This window comes from Ptychodera flava, chromosome 11, assembly GCF_041260155.1.
Source record: "Ptychodera flava strain L36383 chromosome 11, AS_Pfla_20210202, whole genome shotgun sequence".
Lineage (NCBI taxonomy): Eukaryota > Metazoa > Hemichordata > Enteropneusta > Ptychoderidae > Ptychodera > Ptychodera flava.
In genome coordinates this window covers 7,508,806-7,522,438 of record NC_091938.1, presented here as the reverse complement: position 1 = coordinate 7,522,438, position 13,633 = coordinate 7,508,806, and the positions used below count along the sequence as shown (strand labels likewise).

At 41.4% G+C, this 13,633-nt stretch overlaps 1 protein-coding gene across 1 annotated transcript; it reads right to left on the bottom strand.

The window, feature by feature from the left end:
• Nucleotides 1–29: 29 nt before the first annotated feature.
• Nucleotides 30–13,542, bottom strand: LOC139143415 (steroid 17-alpha-hydroxylase/17,20 lyase-like). Its single transcript, XM_070713720.1, has 9 exons — nucleotides 12,819–13,542; nucleotides 11,301–11,474; nucleotides 10,825–10,918; nucleotides 5,988–6,149; nucleotides 5,518–5,726; nucleotides 4,685–4,810; nucleotides 4,090–4,329; nucleotides 2,829–2,927; nucleotides 30–1,288 (listed from the first exon to the last, which is right to left on the bottom strand). The coding sequence occupies exons 1-9, from the start codon at nucleotides 12,970–12,972 to the stop codon at nucleotides 1,026–1,028; spliced, it is 1,521 nt and encodes a 506-aa protein (XP_070569821.1). The 5' UTR covers nucleotides 12,973–13,542; the 3' UTR covers nucleotides 30–1,025.
• Between the last annotated feature and the right edge of the window lie 91 nt (nucleotides 13,543–13,633).

Here is a 13,633-nt window from a genome sequence, read left to right as displayed (position 1 = left end):
AGTGAATATACTTTCAAGAACGGTATGTGTAAAAGCTTCCTATTTAATAATCACAGGAAATGTGAACACATGTAGTACACGAGAGAAAGTGAATATACTTTGACAAAAATTCTCATCGGCATGACATCTTGCAAGTTTGAATCCGATAGAAACTTGGACATTATATTTAGTTGCCGGACATTATATTCAGTTGCCATTTCGTGGCGGTAAATATTCTACATACATGTACTAGAAAACATAGTCATCCATAACTGCTAGGTAAATTCATGTTGTTTACTGCCCCTAAATATTTAAGTATCTTAAACGAATTGAAACGAATAAACGTCTTCTGACGCATAAGATATGACAGCGACTGAAGTATTCAAAGAAAGGGGTCCAACAGAAATTCATTTTGCCCAAAAAGAGGTTTGAAAAAAACTACTGTTTCCAAAACAGCAAAACGGCATTAATATGCATGTGGTACCTAACAACACTTTTGGACCGACTAAAATGTGATTTCTCAATGTCACATTTTCCTAACTGCTAACATCATAAAGTGCTCGTCAAAGACATTCCTATTGTGTTTAAGGTCTGAAGGTAGCCAGTTAGCTGAGCGGTTCTGATCGCCCAGGTCTCCGCTAGGTGAAAATATACTATTGGTTGTGAATTCGAATCCAATCGAATATTTACTTAAGTTACATATTATGAAGAGTATCTTGAAGTAAATTTCGATCCATTCGATTTCTGCCATGCGTTTTACTTTTAGGGACCGTGACAGAACTGAACGTTCAGCGGGATAGTATATAATGCCGGAGGCAGTTCGACTCGGTAACTAACGACAACCGTGCGTTGATTGGTAGTTAATACCTGACCAGTTTTAGACCCTGGCCAAAAGCATTTTGTCGCTTGCTACCTTTCTTAGATTTCTCACAATATAAACATCGAAGAAGTGTTACAAGCAGTTCATTCATTAATGCTGAATATAAGATTAATTAGCACGTATGGTGATGCCAACAGCACTGAGATGTGGCTACGCCATGGACGCTTTATAGGAAGCTTAATGATCGTCTTTTTACCAGTACTTCAAACCGATTTGGTCGTACGATTAAAGCGCTGGCATTGCCTTCTAAGCTTGGTAAATTTCTCCCTGGAACAGGAGAGAACGTAAATTGCTGATACAGAGCGGTGAAGAGGAGGAAGATATCTGCTTTTGACAAGGACTCGCCGAGGCACAGACGACGTCCAGCGGAGAATGGCATGAAGTTGTCAGGTTTTGGCTTCAATGAACCACCCACGTCGAGGAACCGCTCTGAAAGAAAACAAATTAGAGATATTTATGTCACAAATAGTTGTATTTTGTCGCAATTAATCGTTAAGGCTTAGAATTTGTTGTAGAATAAATTATTTTCACAGTTGTACTTACGGTCCACCCTTATTTATACTGATGTATGTTCTTGCCCTAATACCGATATGTCGACGTAGCGATTTCAGCTAGGCACAAACATCAAGTCATTTGAACGAAAAACGATAAATTTCCTTCATCGAACCTGCAGCGTAGGGCTGTAGCGAAGACATCAGCTGTCGAGCTATAGCCCGAACAGCGCTGTGGATATATCGAAAGTTGACTCGGACAACAGAACCGAGTTTCCGTCAGGTAACAAAATTTGGAGGTATCTATCGGTGAAAAATGTGTCACTGCAAACATCAAAGTCCGTCAGATGTAAACATTGGCGACCGAGATGGGGATTGACGAGTTGAGACCGGCGGAGAACGGTAACGGCAGCATTGCGCCTATAATCGTACACTCTGTGTGTCATTGAACGGTCCTAAATTGTGATATTTTTATAAGCCATGGCATCTCCGAGAACGAGAACTATTATTTCGATCGTGTCGTTGCAGTTACTTCATAAATATAGTTGTAAATATTCTAATAACTCTGAATACTATGGCTATCCATCACTTGCGAGGTGAAAGCTATGTCCGCCGACGATGGCCGACTTGCCTTTGAGTCGGGACAGCGCGAGACAATAATTGACACGTTCACGTGACCGAATCCGTCTGATTGGTGGAGATACCATTCAGTGTATCAAAATTTCAAATTAATCGGATAACTGAATGAAAGTACCTATAAATCATTTGCATATCTCCTGGGTGACGGGCCGCTTTACTCATTAAATGAATGTAATACGGGTAAATAAAACACAAATCGCGACAAAAATCATGCAATTTGTGAAAATAATTTTGATCCATCTACATCAAAAGAAAAATTATAAAAATACGTCGGCTCGAAGTTGTACCGCTCCGCGAAAAAAACACTCATATACGAGGACACCAAACAGAGAAAAATATGGGATTTTATATATATATATATATATATATATATATATATATATATATATATATATATATACGTACCAGAAGACGACTCTATTCTTATCAACAAAATAACATTTCGCAATTTGTATATATATATGTATATATATATATATATATATATATATATATATATATATCAGTGTATATATACACATATGTATTATAAATATGTACATGTATATATGTATGTATGTGTGCATATATAAGCGTATCTCTAAGGATATATGTTAGAGTGTGTGTATTGAGATGTAGTACCATGCGATTTTGCAAACATTGATAGTAATGACATCATAAGAAAGTTGAATTTTAATTACCTTATCAGGATTTTTGCAATATTAAGCAATGCAAACAACAGACAACTGATAAAGAATAAATCATTTCACAATAACCAAAGTCAAATCCACTTCCGGGAAAGATGATGTAGACTTCTGAAAATAAACAAGTCAGATTTGCTACCCGTCTTTAACGTGTACCTGGTCTAAACTGGTTGGGGATTTCCCACGCTTTCTCGTCCATATGTACAGCCCATAGGTTTATGAACACCCACGTATCCTTAGGTATTTTGTAACCACCTGTTGAAAAGAAAAATGAAATTGGAATGCAAGAGAGAGTCAGTTTATCAAGATGTTTTTGAGTAGAGCTGTTTCGAAACATTTGCTATTTAAAAGTTGAAGTAGGGAGAGGTTTCCTTTTTTCAGCCATAACACCTTTATACAAGTCTATGTATGTTGACAGAAGTAAGGCTGGCTCAATGTATTACGGCTGACCGTAGTACGCCAGACAATACCTTTTTCAGACACGCATACACACATCATACAAACACACATCCACCCAACCACCCACCCCCATACACATATGCATATATACATACACACACACACAGATATATATGTATACACACACACACACACACACACACACACACATATATATAAGTATTGTAAGTATTGTAAGTAGTGTTTGATCATCAGCGTACATATGCAAGGAAGAGGAGTCAACAGATAACGAAAGATCATTGATAAAAAGCATAAATAATAAAGGTCCCAAAATAGAACCTTGTGGGACTCCTGCAGTTACACGAATTTGGTTGATAACTACCCATATATTCGACAATCTGATAACGATTTGACAGATAGGATCTAAACCAGTTCATTACACCATCTGATAATCCATATACTGATAATTTTGCTAACAAAATGTCATGATCGATGAGGTCAAACGCCTTTGAAAGATCCAGCAAAAGTACACTGTTCAAATAACCATTCTCAACATTATGCAGTATTTCGTCAGTCAAACGAATTAAAGCTGTCTGACATGAGTAATTCTTACGAAAGCCAGACTGAGTATCAAGAAGTAGATTAGCAGTAGACAAGTAATCAAACAGTGCATTATATACATGTCTTTCAAGGATTTTTGAGAGAGCTGGTAGTATGGAAATTGGTCGATAATTTGACATATCAAAAACATCACCAGAACCTTTGTAAATGGGAACGACTCGAGCAGATTTGAAAACATTTGGAAAGATAAAACTTCGAAGACTATATATATATGTATAATGTATATATATATATATATATATATATATATATATATATATATATATATATATATATATATATATATATATATATATATATATATGAATGTTGAATTGAGAGAGTGTTGATTAACTTTGAGCTAATCGGTTGAAAATTGAAAAGGCACACATGAAAAACCACCACTATGACAACACACCTATTGTTGAATCCACCAAAGCTTTGTGGGGCAGCGCTAATGGAGCAACTGTGCGTATTCTCATCAGCTCGTGTATAACAGCGTCACAGTACGGCAGCTTGGAACGGTCAGACAGCAAAGGTAGACGATCACGGCCAACAACGTCGTCGATCTCCATGGCAACTTTGGTCTGCACATCGGGATACCTTACCATGTAGACAACTGACCAGTTCATGGTTTCCATGGTGGTGTCGATACCGGCTACGGGTGTGAAATTGATAATACACATTATATTACCATGCTCTGTCTGTTGCATTTTATTTGTTAGAGGTGAACCATGTGACTGAGCACAAATACACAGTAATGGCTTGTTTACATGCCCGTGAACATGAACAATAATATTAATAACTCAAAGTATCGTAACTTTACAGCTTAAACGTAAATTGTGGTCTGTACAAAGCTAATAATCAATCACAAAATGGAATAGAGCACCTGTGGGCCAAGTTTACATACTTTTTCAAAAAACATCTCCGGATTTGCAAAAGTTTTACAACTCGCATGACAGTGCGCCGCGTATTTATGTGTCTGTCAATCTACATGAGAATTATCAGCATACCTCCATATACATCAACTATAGTTTGTACCAGGTGTGTATCAGTCAGCTTTTCGATGTCACCGACCCCTTCCTCGACGGCTTTCTTCTGCTCGTGGATCAGGTAGTCAGTCAAGTCCTTAATGTTGTCTGAAATAGAATTATCAGCATAAAATGTACATGCCTTACAGACGAATAGATCACACACGGTTTATTATTTCTCAATATCAGATACATGTAGATTTGTGAAACAAGCTTCTTTGAAGTGTTTCCAGATCAACAGAAGAGAACACGTGTAGATAAGGCTGGTATATCCCTCTCGTTACGTCTTATTTAAATCCATGAGTCGTAGTAGGATTACTAGTAGGTATCATTATAAGGGCAAAGGTCAAATGTCGTTTATGCCATGGGCCTTACATGTACTTGGTTTTGAAGGTAGAACACGCCTCTGGCATAGGTATTCGTATTCTGAGATCATATTTTTACTTTTCTGTTCTACCGATTGTGGGGGTTTGTTTGAAACTCTTGGAGTAAGTAAAGTTTTCTTTGTCTTGGTTTTGTGAAAAACAAAAATTAAATGTGTGACCATAGAGTCAAGAAAGGAATGGCTGCTATTTTGAATTTTACGTATATGGTAATTGTTGGATTGTTTTTTTTTTCTCTTGAAACAAATTGTAGCAGTGGCGCCCTGATCTTTATTCTTGTTTTGTTAAAATAATGGTTGGAAGTTTCGCTGAGAAAATTCGAGCACAAGTTGTAAGTCTGTCAATTTCGAGACGCGTACTACCTTAAAAAGGGAATCGATATCATCAAAAAAACTTCTTCGGAGAATGAAATGCATGTTAATGATAAAATACCTTTATCATATTTTTCTTTGTGTTCCATGAATTTAGACCTCCAAGAGGCCAACGCCTGTTCGCTAATCCTCACCAGGTCACGCGTTGCTTTCATTGGAATGTATTTCATGAATGGCAACACATCGGAGATGAGACCGGTGCCAACGGTTTCACTATATTCGTCGAAGATCTGCACTATGGCCTTGAACTCTGGATCTTCCAAAGTGAGGCTGGAATTGTAAATAACCTTGTGCGTTAAATAAGTATTGATAAGCTGCAGCCCTAGTTCAGCAGTGTTTGCAGCTCTGATGTGATATACATTCCCCAGTTGCTCCCCACATCCTTGCCATCGTGCCATTTCCTGCCAATATAATGTCAACCATCCTTTTCAAGTCCTACACTATTTTTACAGTTCTTGAATATGTTGTGTAAATGAAACAAAGAAGAATAACGTTGACTACTGTAAACAGATTTTTATTCTTCAATCCTACCTGTGTCCAAAACACAATTTGCCTAAAATGTTGTTCATAGTGAGCAGAAAAAGTGGTTTCATTTGTACTGGTTTGCCGTCACTTTCCTCCAGTGCCTCTTGAAGGGGAAGGAACGCTTGCTCATGGACCAGGCATTCCAGTTTTTCACCGCTTGCATATGCTCTACAAGGAAAACAGACAACGCATGCTCACAAATTTTCATAAGCATATGCAATGTAGAATTGACCAATCAATGAATTATTTAGCTGAACCGAAATATATTCTCGAGTGTTTGATATATAATCGATCTACGCTTGATTTGTAATGCTGATTGACGTGCACATGTTCTTTAGTAACACTGTAGGAAAGCAGCAGTTAGTGACATAAGTTACTGAAAACCACAGTAAATGACAGTATTGTTGCTGTATAAGCTTTAGATCTCATAGTCTCAACGACACAATCTTGCCTATAATCATGTGTCACGTCACTCAACAAATGTAATACGTATTTTGAAACAGAAATTGTTTTAACTTTTGCTCAAACTTTCCTGAACGGAACTTCAGACGAAAATATGAATCAGATCGCCACGCAAATCTCAGGATTAGATGAGAAAATTACATAACATTTGCCAATATTTATATTTCTATCGGAAAGATTAAATCTTCGATTTTCAGAAAAGCAAGCATGGGAAAACTTCGTTTACTCCTCACACTTCAAATTGAGTCAGCAAATTTGGATCGGAAATGCACTGTACAAATTTGAGTGACTGAATAAGTGCCTCAGGCAGATCGTTGCACAAGCAAAGTAAACTCCAGGCATTTCCGTATGCCAAAATACTTTAAGCCTTAAATTTAGAGAAAGTGTCTTCAATCCTCTGAAGAATAAATATGATTACGATTGAAATGTGTGCATGCTGTGACCCCGAATCCCGACAGTAGTATGTAGACCCTTATTACTGGACCACATTGGCATTTTAGGCCTTAACTTTAAATATTAAGCCTATCAAGACCATTTGGGTGTTTACTAGAGCACCACATTTGTAGGACAACCGTTCCCCTAGTTTCGAAAAAACTGGTGTAGGACACCTGCTCCTAGGAAACGCGGATTTATTTTTTTGCCCCTATAAACTGCGAAATGGGATATCTTCGCCTATTTATAGTCGAAGTTTTGTTCCAGAGAAAGGTTGGCCACATATATGTCGGTCTACTCTCCAACCCTTGGGCAAGCATGGAACACATTGCTACCTTCGCTGTGATGGGCATGCGGAGTGAAAAAGCAGACGCCCTCTACCTCCTGGAGAATGCGTACGATATCAACCTGGTGCCGGACATCGCCAAGGTCAACTACCTTCCCGGCCATTGCGGACGTACCCATCTGCACCCCCAGAGGCTCCCCATTTGTCGATGATGTGTATGCCTTAATTGGCTACCTGTGCCATGAGGATCATATGTTCAACTGGGGTGGCCTCCAATGCACGCCTTGGGAAGGCAGATCCATGCCGCGCATTGTTGCACAGCTGACCATTGCGACGCAAGAGGCAGGGGGATGCACCGATGGTATGCTCTGTGGCAACATCCCAATATTCCTCATCCACACCCTTGCCCTGTGGAACAAGAACGCCCCCCCCTCCCCGAGTCCACAATCCGGACCACAATCTCCTGGATCGAAGCAGGTACTAGCAAGCAGGCCCTCTGGGCCTGGCAGTGCCTCTGTGAAGCCGAGCCTGCAGGGCCTTTGTAGCCAAGGTGGACGTTTCCGAGGTTCCACTAGATGAGTTTCAGGCGGCCCTTCAAGCTGCACCCCCTGGCCGATGGCTATGGCATCTACTCGATAGACTACACACAAGACTTCTCTGGGACCCTCAACAGATCTGCACTCGTGGACTACCTACTCAAGGACAAGGACTCCCACGAATAAGGCAACCTAGCCTCTTTTTTGCACTGGATAGCACGCCCATGATCGTGGAAAACATAGCAAGTGTTGGAGGCCTCGTCTGCACATTGGTCCGCACGAACGCCTGGGGCTGGATGGCTTGCACAAAACCGTGTTGAACTGCCCTAACAAGAGACTCTGCTGCACCTTTCTCCACCCAGATGTGGCAGGCATGGGGCTGCACCCATATCAAAGTGTACCTGCCGCAATGGATCTTTTGACTGCCATCCCGGAGGTCATGTAGGAGGTGCTGTCGCTGGTTTGATCTGACAAGGAGCCATTTGCGGTTCAACCCCAGTCATGCAGTCGAGGAACCTGGCTGCCTTGACCGGTGCCTTGTTTTGGCTGACTGCCCCAAAGGGGATATCAATGTGGGCTTGTATGTGCACATGACCACCTGTAGGATGGCGGGTGTCCGGGTACGCGGCTTCGACCAATCAAAACCACTGCAGACAATGATGCTTCTTGGGAAAATGCCATGGAGTAGGTGGCCACCGCTTTCGGTTTCCGTGCCTGTCCCATCTTTTGGGTCGGTTTCCTGGCAAGCAACGGGAAGGTGGGGAGCTAGCCCCCTTGCAGGGCTACACCAGAGAGGCCGATATGGCCACCAGTCAGCAAGCGACAGCCAGCAACATGGCACCGCCAGCAAAAGACCAACTCAGCTACCCCCTCGGGTCTCCTACCACCCACAACCACAATTACTTGGCTGTGGAGGGCCACCACGTGCCACGCCATAGGGAGAGAGAAGTCAGTCTTCCCTCTCCATGAATTCCCCGAAATAGCCGCACAACGAACAGTCTCCATGCTGCCGATAAGGAAGTCATTGTCCTTGAGTAGGTAGTCAACAAGCGCGGATCCGTTTAGAGTCCCAGGTAAGTCTAGTGTGTAGTCTATCGAGTAGAGGCCATAGCCATCGGCCAGGAGGTACTGCTCGAAGACTGGGAGAGCTGCCTGGAGCTTGAATCTCGGAAAAGTTCAACTTGGCCACAAAACGTAGGCAATGCTTCGTAACGGTGCTGCCAGGCCTGGAGGGCCTGCTAGCCAGCAGCTGCTTCGATATTGCAGATTGTTTCCCGGATTTTGGACTTGGGGGCGTTCTTCTTTGGCAGGGCAAGGGTGTAGATGAGGGATATTGGGATGTTGCCATGGGGCCTGCCATCGGTGGATACCCCTAGGCGTCTCACACGGCAGTGGCCAGCTGTGCAACAATGCGTGGCGCGGATCTGCCTTCCCTAGTCATGCATAGGAGCCTGCCGTAGTGGAACACACAATCCTCATAGCACAGGTAGCTAAAGGCATACACGTCGTCAACAAATAGGGAGCCCCTTTAGGGGTGTAGATTGGTACGTCCGCAATTGCCGGGAAGGTAGTCGACCTTGGCAATGTCCTGCCCCAGATTGCTATATAATGCATTCTACAGGAGGAGATGGAGGGTGACCGCTTCTTTGCTCCGCATGCCCATCGCAGTGAAGGTAGCCATGTGTTCCAGGCATACTTGCTGAAGGGTGGGATAGTAGGCCAATTATCTGTGGCCAACATTTCTGTCGTACGAAGCTTCGACTATATCACAGACAAATAGAAGAAACAGATTAGCAATGCGGCATGGCTTTTGTTCCATGGTCGTCTCGGTAGACTATGGCCTTTTCATATTAAAATGAGCTTCACAGGTGTTAGATTTTTTTCGAGACCTTTGTTCGTGGTTGATAATTGCACGAGATTATGCAAAAAGTACGACGAGATGGCATCGGGCTGCCAGTCGCGTAGCAACCATACTTACTTTGTGAGCTCTCTTGGCAGAAACACTGCTTCACGCCAATCAAAACATAAAACGCCCGCAGTTTCATAAACACGTCCTTCAATGACCAACTTATAATAGACAATATGACTGACCATAAACCATTGAGTAAAACCAGACAGTATCGATAGAAGATTTTCAAATTTGGTTGAAACACACTCATTATATATTCATAAAAATGTGAGAGGAATTTTTAAAATGGTAAAACTCACTTTACCGAAGCTAAAAACGTTCCCGTTTTCGCCAGCACGCCGATTCCACTTAGCACCACATGACAACAATAACACAAACTTTGCCGAACATACTTTCGCTTAAAAATTGGCGAAACTCCGGAAACTACCGAAGGATGCATGGTCGGCACTCTTCGGAAAAGCGAGGCGAGAGCTACCTGAGGCGAGGCGAACATGGATGACTTACGTAACCGCTTCACGGCTTGAACAATACCCGTTGCAAGTCTGTTTCTATTTGTCTGTGACTATATGTAGGCCAAGATATCTTTGGCCGTTTTTCTCTAGTACAAACTTTCAACGACATGTAGGACAAAGTATCTTCGGCAAACCGTTCTCTTATACAAAGTTATGGCAATATGCAGGGCGAGATATCCTATTTTGCAGGTTCTAGGGGAAAAAATAAATCCGAGTTTCCCAGGATGAAGCGTTCTTCACCAACGGTCGTTGAAACTAGGGATTGTCCTTACAAATTTTGCGCTCTATAAACAGTGAAAATATATTCCGCAAAATTAATAGAAGTGTACTGCCAACCGGCTCAAACAGCACCAAACCGGCTGCCCCTAAAGTCTTCATACTACTGCCGACTCTTCGAGTCTCGTATCCACTCGTTCGCAACTATCCCCACCTAACTGTTGAGGGCACTTGCACGGCCTGAGGTGTATCCGTCGAGGGGCTATTAGGGTCTTACACCTCAATGATGCATTAGAGTAGTGCAAGTCATCTTGTTTTAATTTCAATATTGCAGTCATTGATGGAGCTGGATTCCTATAGTGAAGTGAGAGTGACTTAAGGAATATTTAATTTATCACTTTGTACTCATGTCAACAAAATTGGCTCATATTTACCGCTCGCAGCCGAACGTAACATACTTTCGTACCCTTTTTGGCAACCACAAACATACCTTATAGCCTGGTGGGCAATTTTTCTGTGCAGCTTCCAAGTTGGGTTGTAATCACTCTGCGCGATGTCTTTGCAACCTTCCGTGAGGATTTCACCTGGGAAACAAAGAATGGAACATATCAGATACAAAAAACGAAAAGATGCTTCATGCATATAATACAGAACATGATTTAATATTCAATTTACCCATTGGAATGACAATCTGTGTCAAGAGTTGTATCAATTTTGGGTTGTGTCATTCTCCCTTGAAAAAAGACATTAGCATATTTTGTCTTTCTGTCGCCATGCCAGAAAACTTTCCAGGCCGTTGAACTTTATAAAATTACACGAACTTTTCCAATTCACACTGAAAGCGGAATTCCTTTAATTTTCGGTGATGTGAAAATTCCTGTAGTTGTCGACTCTCTGAATTAACCAGTTAGCTCTGGTACTATAGCACGCGATAATATTGTTAACGTTACGTTAAATAAACCATACCGCTCAATGTTTGTGGTCTACCAGCAAAATCTGTCGGTTTTTTCACCAGTGCTTCCTTGATCAGCTCGTAGTCGTTAAGAACGACTGCCAAGTTGCTGCCCAACTTGATGGTAAAAATGCCACCGTATTTCTTTCCAAGCTCGATGAAGTCTAAGTGCATGTTCCCAGTCAACGCTGTATACGGAATAAAGAATAGAAGTCTCTTCACTATTTGGTACGTATATTGAATTTCCCTAATAACTTCATGGTGTTATTTAAAGCGCATTTAGAAAATATTTCCCTTTATTATACATTTGTACTGAGGTAAGTCTACAATCTTGCGCGACATAAAATGACCGTTGGTCCGAAAATCATAATTTTGTGAATTCCTAGGATGTGCCTTAAACTACAATATAAAACAGCCCGATAAGCCAGCTGGACAGATAGGCAGAAAAATAGAGGGGCAGACAAACAAGCAAAATTGCAAACGCTTAGAATGCAAAACTGGCGTAATGACTCAAAAATACTGACTTGCAAAATTGTATACACTGATTATACTTTAATTCATACTATTTCCTTTCGGTTCACTTCGAGGGCCGCGTTAATACTGCAATTAAATCCCATGGGTAAAACAAAATCAACTAAATGCACAAAAGTTATGCTGTATCCAAGAGCAAAAGCATTAGGCTGCAATACGTCTGCATACACCAACAACTTGTGACTAACTCGATCAGCTTCATATACAGTCTTCGCTGCCATCGTTACGTACTAGAAGACGACTCTTATTATTCAACAAAATAACATTTTGATATATATATATATATATATATATATATATATATATATATTACATTATATGTTATATACATTTTACATTATTTCATTGTCATGATCATTTAGTAAAGGCTAGGAGCTCCTTATTCAGACCTTCCCGACAGACCATCACACATGCCTTTTGTGTGCCATGCTCTAGAGGTTAACTGATGCACAATGGGATGAACATAAACTTGAACGGGTAAAACTCACAGTTAAAATTTTGGATCATAAAATACGCGCAATGGGGATCGGGTATTGACAGAATGACAACTAGGTCACTGCCTGACCTTTTAAGGTCAGTTTGTACTATAAACGTCATGTATGTGCTCCGAGGAGGTTGAGAACCCGACTGGCCGACCAAAATTAATTTGCAGGTTAGGCTGGTTATTGACAAGAATGGACTTCAGGTATTACTTAAATATGGCGCTGAAAGAGATTTTTAGCTAAATGCTAAAAATGACAACATCCGGATGCACTGATGCACGGAAGGGCAACGGGTCAAAGGTTACGGCGCAGTACTCCACAATGCCCCAGGTGAATCGCATCGTATCAGTTTCGTCATCGAACGAACTCACGATTGGAAGACCTGTGCCGACTTCATGAAACACGGACGTTCAAAATCTTCGTCGTTCAGTACGGGTACAAAGTAGCTCCCCTTCATTGGACAAAGAATGATTTGAAAGAGTCAGTCAGAGAGCACATTCACCATAAAGGTGGACTTACAGAACAAACTGCCTACGACTGGAAAACCTCTAGGTCCTGGCGGCATTCCTGGTGGTCGATAAAGGCTCCATGCTGACAGTAAGACCATTAATGATAATAATAGAAGAAGAAACGTTACAAAATCTCCGAAAACGTTGTTCAAGAGTTGCAACATTGTGGCTGAAAAGATGGAGTCACAAATAATAGAACTAAAAGGCTGTGTGCACGTGACCAGAATACAACCTTCGAGTACATACTTCGTTGGTGGCAACTAGGTCGTTGTGACCGCCATATGACCTCATGAAGGTACCTTTACAACGACCTTCAGCCTTGGCTACGTCTAATGTAAGATTAGTAAACAGAGTGTCCTCCGCAAATCGTGATGGAAAGGAGTAGTGATTGAGGTTAACGTGGCTAATCTCTCTTAACTCAATTAACTCAATCGATTAATAAGGAATCAAATGTAAAATTGTAAATTGCGATTAGGCGCATGGAAAAAGTGGCATAAGACAGTGATATTGAAGACGATAATTGTCTAAATCTAGGTGTTGTCAAGACTATCAAGGTAGGCGGTATTGTCTGTTAATTACAGAGAATCAAATCTGCAAAACATTGTCAAGTCGGTGGTCAGACACAGTCGAAACAACACTACCACACACACACTACTACGCACACAGCCCGCTGTCTAGGACGTATCACTTGCTGTCAAATATTAAGGCTTTTAGCATTTACAACTGACACAGGCATCGCATCGTCGTAAACCACGCCTTTTTACGGCAACAGCTTAGCGCTACCCCTGATTTTTTCGTAGGTCAGCGGAGCGGAAATTATGCTCT

Excerpts from the sequence above, each read along its gene's own strand:
- LOC139143415 (XM_070713720.1), bottom strand. The coding sequence starts at position 12,972 with ATGTTGCAACTCTTGAACAACGTTTTCGGAGATTTTGTAACGTTTCTT. Across the intron at positions 11,475-12,818 it reads AGTCGTAGGCAGTTTGTTCT|CGTTGACTGGGAACATGCAC; the intron begins GTAAGTCCACCT and ends TTCCGTATACAG. Across the intron at positions 4,811-5,517 it reads CAAAGAAAAATATGATAAAG|ACAACATTAAGGACTTGACT; the intron begins GTATTTTATCAT and ends ATTCTATTTCAG.